The sequence below is a fragment of the Portunus trituberculatus genome, chromosome 5 (assembly GCF_017591435.1).
Source record: "Portunus trituberculatus isolate SZX2019 chromosome 5, ASM1759143v1, whole genome shotgun sequence".
Classification (NCBI taxonomy): Eukaryota; Metazoa; Arthropoda; class Malacostraca; order Decapoda; family Portunidae; genus Portunus; species Portunus trituberculatus.
In genome coordinates, this window is record NC_059259.1 from 5,831,146 (window position 1) to 5,841,145 (window position 10,000).

At 43.0% G+C, this 10,000-nt stretch overlaps 1 protein-coding gene across 1 annotated transcript in view; it reads left to right on the forward strand.

Annotated features, from left to right (window-relative positions):
- LOC123514863 overlaps positions 1 to 10,000 on the forward strand; it is a 134,114-nt gene that overhangs the window by 89,531 nt on the left and 34,583 nt on the right. Inside the window, exon 6 of the mRNA XM_045273123.1 lies at positions 6,746 to 6,854. Coding sequence (XP_045129058.1) covers positions 6,746 to 6,854 — 109 coding nt within the window. The remainder of the gene's footprint in view (positions 1 to 6,745; positions 6,855 to 10,000) is intronic.

The following is a 10,000-nucleotide window of genomic DNA, read 5'->3' on the forward strand; positions in this document are numbered from 1 at the left end:
TCTCTCTCTCTCTCTCTCTCTCTCCTGTGGTAAAAAGGATTCTTATGGAGGGAGAATTTTATGTTATGGTCGTTTTATGCTTGCTTGTAACGTGGAGTCTCGCCCTTAATGACTGGTCAGCCTTAAGGAAACTGTCGCGGGTGTTAATATTTTAGTTTCCTCGTCTGATACCGTCATGATTTTTTTCCCTCTATTTTTCCCCCATTGTTTTTGTAAGCTGATGCCTTGATTGGTTAGTTTTATTGAGTTTTTCTTTGATTTATTGAGTTTTTTGTTGTTTTTTGGGGGGTATTTTGTGTGTGTGTGTGTTTTGTTAGTGTCTCTCTCTCTCTCTCTCTCTCTCTCTCTCTCTCTCTCTCTCTCTCTCTCTCTCTCTCTCTCTCTCTCTCTCTCTCTCTCTCTCTCTCTCTCTCTCTCTCTCTCTCTCTCTCTCTCTCTCTCTCTCTCTCTCTCTCTCTCTCTCTCTTGCGTGACCACGACAACCCCCTTTATAACACAATTAAAGTGGCTGAAAATTGACAAAAAAAATATAATCTATGACATAGTTATAATTATATATAAGATAAAAACCAAGAGCTTTCCAGAGTGGCTCCTGCATTTGCCCACCATGAGAGAGGTGACACAGAGCAGGTACACGACACGGCAACAAGACAACCTGCATGTCCCCCACACCAACACACCAACACACACACCGGGGCACGCTCACTCCTCGTCCTCGGCCCCAGGCTATGGAACGCTCTCCCACACAATATAAAGCAGTCGAGCTCCATACTTATGTTCAGAAGTAGACTGAAAAGCTTTCTATTAAATAATGATATAAATATTAATTAAAACCCCAGCCCTGTAGTCACACTCAAGCCACCTCTGTAAGTAGCTTAGAAAACTTTTTAGCTTAAACATTTACCTCTCTCTCTCTCTCTCTCTCTCTCTCTCTCTCTCTCTCTCTCTCTCTCTCTCTCTCTCTCTCTCTCTCTCTCTCTCTCTCTCTCTCTCTCTCTCTCTCTCTCTCTCTCTCTCTCTCTCTCTCTCTCATACTTATTCTACTAATGCATCTGCTCCTCCTCCTCCTCCTCCTCCTCCTCCTTCTCCTCAACCCCCGGGAGTTATTAGCCAATGGAGCTCGTGTATGTTGGAAGGAGGCACGTGATTGGCTGAACAAGGGAAGGGAGGACTTAGCCACGCCCCCTTTCTCAGTTACAAGGAAGCTGATTGGTTGAATGGAAGGCAGAAAGACGGTCAGATTGTATATTCCAGAGAGAGAGAGAGAGAGAGAGAACAGTATGATATTATGAAAAGAAGATGAAAAAAGAAAGAGAGGGAGATGAAGAGGAAAGGAAAGAAAAAAGGTGATCAGAAGACAATTTCCGATAAAGCAGAAAAATACACAAATAAAATGCAATAAAGGAGAGAAATAGAAGATAGACACTCCAAGAGAGAGAGAGAGAGAGAGAGAGAGAGAGAGAGACCATAAAGTAAGAGAACACACGAACTCAAGCCAATAATGGACGAAAAAAGAAAGTGAATCGACTTCTCTCTCTCTCTCTCTCTCTCTCTCTCTCTCTCTCTCTCTCTCTCTCTCTCTCTCTCTCTCTCTCTCTCTTTCTCTGAGTCGTAAAGGAAAGTAAGGAATAAGAAAGAAATGCAAAAGTGTCCAAGTGTGGTCGTAAGAGAGAGAGAGAGAGAGAGAGAGAGAGAGAGAGAGAGAGAGAGGCAATCAACTTTATCCTGGGTCTTGAGAGAAGGATAATTTGTGCACCACTTAGGATTGTGTGTGTGTGTGTGTGTGTGTGTGTGTGAGAGAGAGAGAGAGAGAGAGAGAGAGAGAGAGCAGTGTAGTGTAGTGTGTATAAGTGTGTATATAAGTGTGCAATTACTTCATACACATTTTGCTTCACACCTGTGCTATCTCAGGTGGCCGGCTCTCATATACCTGTAAAGTAATTAGGTTTTTAATGACACTCAGCACACGTTGCCGGTAGTTATCAACACCTGCTCCACCTCATTACAATGCCCATATCATTTTAACACTCATTTTCGCCCCATAAACAACAACAACTCTTGGTTTAAAGGCCCAAACTTTTCCCTCGTCTCTTGTTTAATTTACAGGTTATGAAAACTTGTGCCTCTTCCTCCTCTTTCTCCTTTTCCTCTTCTCTGTAAGCTTCTTCGGAATTGGATGCAAAATATGGTGTTACGGGACAAGTTATCGTTTTGTTTTGTGTTGTGTTGTGTTTTGTGATTGTTATGTCGTGATACAAGTTCATGGCAGGGCAGATAGCGTGGAAAATGCGTGTAATACCTGTGTTGTGTGTGTGTGTGTGTGTGTCTGTGTCATGTTTTCTTTTTCTTTTTTTATTCTGTTTTCTTCATTTCTCAATAAATTCACTCCTTTTTCCTTCCTTTCTCTCCTTCATTCAATTTTTTTTTCTTCCTTCTGACAACTTTTATTCTCTTCTTTCTTCATTTTTTTCCAGTAATTTCATGTTTGTTTTTTTTCCTACCCTCCTTTCTTCCATTCAGCCTTGTTTATTTTTTTCCTTCGGCTGACAAATATTGAGCGAATTTCTGATAACTTCATGATGGGAGTAAATTCGAAAAAAAAAATAAATAAATAAAAATAACACGTGGATATTCAGTATGTGACAACTACAAGACGAAAAAAAAATGAAAATACGTGTATATTCAGTATGTGAGAATGAGAAGATGAGGTGAATGTGTGAATTATTGATCAGGTGTATTAAACTCTTCTTCGTTCGTGGAATTCGAGAAAAAAAAAATCGTATAGTCTTGAATATTTGATAACCTTCCTTCATTCATTCCTGTATCGACGTATCAGGTGTTTAAGATTCTCGCCCTTCTCTTCGTGCAATAAAAAAAAAAGAAAAAAAAACACGGTATAGACATGAATAAGTGACGAGTCCCTTTCATTCATGTGTCCATCAATTTCAATAGATAATTTGAGTGGCCACTCTTAAGATTTATATATTCATTGTGTGATGTTTCCTCGAGTCTTTGTGGAACTGAAGAAAAAAAAAGATAAATATTTGACGAGGTTCTTTTTATGTGTAGTTGTAATTTAAACATCATTGGGAATATTTTTTTTTTTTAACATTTCAGATTTGTCCTGTGAAAGACTGTACCATTTATGACACACACTTAAGCTCCTCTCTCCACCTCGTCATATTATAATAAAAGGAGGATGATTGCTCTGGAATTTTTACTTCATGAACGATGGCAGGAAATATTCTGACTCGTTTGTTGAGTGATATTTGAATTTGAAATGCATATGTAAGATGCTTTTACGTTCGTCCATTTGTTTATTGAAATTTTTATTGTTGAGAGCAGTAGTAGTAGTAGTAGTAGTAGTAGTAGTGGTTGTTGTTTTTGTTGCATTAGTTGTAGTAGTTGATGTTGTTGTTGTTGTTGTAGTAGTTGTAAAATCAGCATTAGTAGTAGTAGTAGTAGTAGTAGTAGTAGTAGTAGTAGCAGCAGCAGCAGTGGTTGTTGTTATTGCTGTTGTTGTATGTAGTCGTAGTAGTAGTAGTAGTAGTAGTAGTAGTAGTAGTAATAATAGTAGCAGCAGTGGTTGTTGTTATTGCTAGTAGTTAGTAGTAGTAATAGGAGTAGTATTCCTATAGTTATTATTACAAATATCACCCACACCACCACCACCACCACCACCCCACCCCCAATAACTAGCACAAAGAAGCAATCCAAGACCACGAGAAGCATGCAACATTTAACCCTTTCCCTTCCCCTCCCACACACACAATCAGCAGGTGGGTCGACTCGCCTTAATCAAGCAGCAAGCAGGGCCACCACACCTGTTCGGGGGCTTAATTAAACCTACAGCCTCCAGTTACCTGTCCAGCGTCTTAATTATCCTTCTCATAGCTCCAGGCAAAGCTATTCAACATGAGACTTGCTTCTAAAACACCTGACTCACGTTACACCTGTCTCTCTCTCTCTCTCTCTCTCTCTCTCTCTCTCTCTCTCTCTCTCTCTCTCTGTCTCTGTCTTGGTGCTTAAAGTTGTTTGTTTTCTAGTTCTTTAGTAGATAAGGAGATTGTTAGACTTAGTTATTGGGCTCTCTCTCTCTCTCTCTCTCTCTCTCTCTCTCTCTCTCTCTCTCTCTCTCTCTCTCTCTCTCTCTCTCTCTCTCTCTCTCTCTCTCTCTCTCTCTCTCTCTCTCTCTCTCTCTCTCTCTCTCTCTCTCTCTCTCTCTCTCTCTCTCTCATTTTGGTATAAACATTTCAACTTTCTTTCTTTCTTTCTTTCTTTTTGTCTGTTTATGTGTTCCAATTCCGTCAAGTTAGCTTTAAATGTGTCACTCAGCTGGCATTTACTCCTTGTGTTTTCTTGACCTCTCTCTCTCTCTCTCTCTCTCTCTCTCTCTCTCTCTCTCTCTCTCTCTCTCTCTCTCTCTCTCTCTCTCTCTCTCTCTCTCTCTCTCTCTCTCTCTCTCTCTCTCTCTCTCTCTCTCTCTCTCTCTCTCTCTCTCTCTGTGTGTTTCAATTTCACATGTCACTTTTTTTTTTCCTGATGAGTAGCTGGAAATGCTTTGCTCCTCATCAGTACACCTGTGTTTAATTACAGCCGCGCACCTGTCTCGTATTTACTAGCTGTGTTCTACTTGATCCTCCTCCTCCTCCTCCTCCTCCTCCTCCTCCTTCTCCTTCTCTTCTCCTTAGCTTTTCCTTCTTGTTTTCCTCTCTTTTTCATCTCTCATATCGTATTCATTTTTTTTTCACTTTCTACACCTTTGCTTCATCGTTTAATTCTTTCTCCTCCTTCTCCTTCTCCTCCTCCTCCTCCTCCTCCTCCTCCTCCTTCTTCCTCTTCCTCTTCCTCTTCCTAGCCTTTCCTTCTTGTATTCCTCTTTTTGTTCTTCTTTCATATCTTCTTCATATTTCTTGACTTTCTGTACCTTTCTCTCATCATCTAATTCCTCCTCCTCCTCCTCCTCCTCCTCCTCCTCTTCCTCTTCCTCTTCCTCCTCCTCTTTCTCCACAGGTGTTTAAACAGGTGACTCACAATACATTACCCCTCTGTCTCCATCCCCTCGCACACCTGGCTTGCATACTACACACCTGTCACGTTCTATCATCTACGGTTGCCTTGCCCCACATTCACACCTGTCCTCTCTGAGCCAACACCTGCCCCACTGAATCATGCCTGGCTGTATCCTCGTGAATTTACACCTGGGTTTTGTTTTCTTGTTGAGTTGTTGTTGCTTCTGTTGTGTGTTTTTGTTTTGTTTTGTTGTATTTTTGTGTTTTGTTTTCTTGTTTCGATTTTTTTTTTTTTTTTCTGTGAGTTTTTTTTTTTTTAAGTTGGTTTTGTTGTTGCTGTTGTTATTGTGTTGTCTTCTTTTCTTTCCTTTATTATCGTTCTTGTTTTGCTCTTGTTTTTTTTTCTTCTCTTCCTTGTTATTTTTTTTTTTGTTTTCGTTTTCTTTTTATTATTCTTATTCTTCTCCGTGTTGCAGATACCAGAAAGTTAAAGTCTGTTGTATTTACATGCAAATATTAATACCAGTTGTGTCAAATCCCTGTATTTTTCCTAAATCTCTTTATATTACAAACCTGAAATGTTGTGAACTTATCTCTTCTAAGTTAGATTGTTGCATATGCTATTTATTTATGCAAGTCACAAACATGAGGTATTTTCTTTATTTTGTTTGCATGCATTTATTCCCTTTTATTTGAAGCCCGTCAACGTTGCATCAGTCTATTGACAAAACTCGTGAAATATTTTATCAGTATTAATCATTTATATCTCTTATATTATTACCTGTCCTGTTCTCTTATGCACTTCATGTTTTTAGTAATTATCAATTCATCACACGTTTTATTATTACATGTACTCGTGATATGTTTAAATTCACGTTACAATTTACATTACACCAGTTAAGTATTCATAACATCATCCATACATTCTTATCTTGTCCATGCGAGAGTTTACATTGCATTGTCTTCATCTCAATTCACTGGTTTCTTATTCTCTCTTACCTGTCCACCTGTCACATGAAATCCAGGGGTCCTTTCTCACCTGCCACCACCTGTCACCTAAGACTTAGTGTACAGCCTTAAACTCCTACACCTGTTTCACTCTCTCTTCTGTTTCCACCTCCTTGAAATGCCACTGGAATTCTGAAAACACGCCTGGAAATTCTTATAACTTGTATTTTTGTCTTATATGATGCCAAAATAGAATAAGAGAGAGAGAGAGAGAGAGAGAGAGAGAGAGAGAAGGTAAAGATGATTATATTACTTTGCTACATGTATATATATGTATGTACGTATATGTCTGTGTGTATGTGTGTAGGTAAGCCACCTGACCCACCTACCTTACCTGTCTCTCACCTATATAATTCCTCAACATCTTTCCTTATGTCACCTGTCTAATACCTCACAATCGACCATATTCTGAAACTCTTCTGCTCACACCACCGCCGCATTCTTAGCCTGTAATTGCCGTCACTGTGTATTTTAAAGTGGTTTCTATGGTTCTAGAGACAAATAGGTGAGACTTCTAGTACATCAACACGAGAAACAACATTAAAAGCCCTTCTAGATATCTCTGTAGCCTTTCAAAATAGCAGCGGTGAGAGAGCAGAATGTTTATGAATACTGGTCAATATCTCCTGCCTTACACCTCTCTCGTTATCTCACCTGAAACATCACCTGACCACACCTGTCTCCTCGCACCTGCCTTCCTGTCTCACCCCTTTCTCTCCCTGCAGGCGTGGGAACTCTGGGTGAAGGACGTGCAGCTGTCAGACGCCGGCCAATACGAGTGTCAGCTCACAACACACCCGCCCGTGACCTTCCATTTCACCCTCAAAGTGACGCGTGAGTAACTTGGAACTTTGGGCGTCTAGGTGTTGAGGTGTTGGGTTAAGGGGACGTTGGATGTTTGGATGTCTGGGTAAGGGCTTTTTTTTGGGTGTGTTTGGGTGTGGTTATCTTTGGAGTGTGGTTGTGTGTTTGGGTGTTTGGGTGTTGAGGTGGTGTGTGAGGGAAACTGGGTGAGTGTACGTGGATTTATTTTTGAGTGTGTTTAGGTGTGGATATCTTTTGAGTGTGTTTGTGTGTTTGGGTGTGTTTGTTGTGTGTTGAGGTGGTGTGTGAGGAAAACTGTGTGTGAGTGTGCGTGGATTTTTTGGAAGGTGTTTTTTTTGTGTGTGTTTGGGTGTAAATCATTTTTGGGTGTGTTAAGGTGTTTGGATGTGTACATTTTTGGGTGTTTTTGGGTGTGGTAAATTTTTTTTGGGGTGTGATTGGGTGTTTGAGTTTTGGAATTTGTGTGTTTGGGGTGTTTGGGCGTGGTAATGTTTTGGGTGTGTTTGGGTGTTAAGTTGTGTGCATTCATTTGGGCGTGCTAATGTTTTGGGTGTGTTTGGGTGTTTGTATGTGGACATTTTTTATTTCTTCTTATTATTTATTTATTTTATCTTATTTATTTATTTTATTTATTTATTTATTTGGGTGTGTTTTGGTGTTTTGGTGGTGACAATTCCTGAGCGTGCTTAGGTTGTTTTTTCTTCATGGATTTTTTTTTCTTTTCTTTTTCTTATTTTCATATTTTCCTTTTTTTTATTTTACTGCTGTTTTTCTTTTTATTAATCTTCATTTCTTTTTTTTTCCTATTTTTCTTTATATTTTGTTACGGTTGTTGTTATCAATCTTTTTTTTTTTCTTCTTACTTTTTTTTTCTCTCGTGATGTGTGCGTGTGTGTGTGTGTGTGTGCATGCGCTAAGTGTACAGTGTATACGCTTTAAAACTATTTCACACCTTCCGCTCTCACCTTTACAACGGAAGCTCACTTAATTGGTTAAAAATATGACAGAAAGAAGGATGCATTCAGTAAACTGATACGTGTGTTGCAAACACAACAATATGAACCTTAAATGGATTATGTGTGTGTCAGGTGTGCGTTCTGTAGTGTCAGTGCCTGGCTGTGGGCGTGGCGATGGGCGGTGTCAGGAAGCCAAGAGACAGTGCGTTGACTTTGTCCTTGCGCCTCACTTGAAATAAATATCACGCCTCTCGCCCTACTTGTCCTTCACAGCTTATAAGTGTTCATGAAAATGTACGGTACTAATTGTATTATACAACACACACACACACACACACACACACACACACACACACACACACACACACACACACACACACACACACACACACACACACACACACACACACAGGCAATATGGTTGGAAGGTTTTTGTGAAATGTTAAGCGTTATTTCCAGTGTGTTGTTGTTTTCTATTATGAAATCAGAGAATCGGAGAGTTGGCGACGTGTTGGAGGCAGGAATGGTTTGCTTTCTACATTTGAGTGCGAGACAGCCTCGCTGGGACATTTTCATCCTGAATGTGGTTCAGTTTGATGTTCAGCAAATCTTGAGCTAGAGACGTGATTAAACAAAATGTCTGACAGCAAACTGTCTTACAACATGAAGTGTGTGGCTTGCGTCTCCACGCTGCGAGAGGCTCCCTCACGGCTGCGCCTCAGCGTGCGGCAGCCTGGCCAAGGCTGTCTGCCCTGGTGGTCCAAGAAACACACGGTGGCCACCCTCTGCTTCAAGGAGGCTCTCTGGCGACAGGGAGCCTCTGGCGAGTACGAGCAGAGCGCAGAGTGTGAAGTGAAGGAGGTGGCGCGGCTGAGACGCCTGGAGGCTGACCTGCCCGTCAAGGGGAAGTGGTGGAGCAAGGGAGGGCACGGCAAGATGCTGCTGCAGGCCTCGCTGGGCACCCTGCTGGACCACCTGGAGGGCAGCCCCGCCTCCGAGGCCTGGCTGGCACTCACTGCCACAGGCCTGGAGCTGCGTGTGCGTTGCCAGCCAGAGGAGGACCAGGGCGGTGCCGGCGACCCCCTGCCCCATAGTTACGACGCCCTCATGAACGCACAGGACTCGCCCATGGAATACAACCACCTGTGGGAAGAGATTCCTCTGGAGGAGGAGGAGGAGGAGGAAAAGGAGGCCTCGGGGAGATGGCGCGCCCCCTGGGCATGGACCAGCCTGGACGACGTGCTCAGCCTGGGCAACCTGCTCAGTCCTTGGGGCACAGAGAATTGGCGAGGCGCCGGGGCCGTGGAGCAGACCATCTGCTCTACTGATCGGGCCGAGGAGCAGGACACCAGCCTACTGCCTCCATACTGGGACATGCCTGGCTTCCCAGCATGCACTGCCTCGCCCGGCAGCAGTGGCGAGTCAGACGAGGGTGTGCCCGCGGCGGCCCTGCCTGCCCCCACGACCAGTGGTGTGGCGGACTCAGGGCCCCTCGAGGCGACCCTCCCTGACCCCCTGCGCCGCGGCGGGGCAGTGCGAGGCAGCACGGGGCGGCGGGCGGTCTTGTTCCGGTGTGTTGTGGTGTGCCTGGTGTACCTGAGCTTCGTGCTGTGGGTTGTCACCTGTGGCGATGACTTCCTGGACGCCATGGCGGGGCTGGTGGAGGGCTGGCTCCACTCTGCCTCGCTGAGCGGCCACTTCACCGGCCCAACGCAAGACCTCTGAGTCTACACACATGGAGGGACCAAGTGGTCTGAGTGTCACGTGACCTGCAAACCAGATTTCCCTAGGCCTACCCAGCCTGACCACCTGACGAGGCCTTATCACCACAGTGTCCTCCACCTTGGTATCTTTCTTCTCAGTATCTCTCAACACAACCTCACTAGTGGTCTTACATTCTCCACAAAGCAATTGCAAATCTCAGTTACATTTGTGTTTCTAGATCTGTTACCTTGTGTTTCAAGAGACTGACTATTCCTGTACCTTCACCTGAGGGAACCTTTCTTTTTATGTCTTCTTTCACTAACAGCAAAATTTAAAGCACTTTTTCTGTAGCTGAACAAGGAAACACTGCGTCTGTGTTCGTCTCTAATCCTTCACTGGACAGTCTTTGTCTTAGTTCAGTGAAAAGTTTAAAAAGCATTTCCGTGAGAACAATCAAGCAAACACCGCGGTGTCTCTTCCTTATCCCGCGCTGAT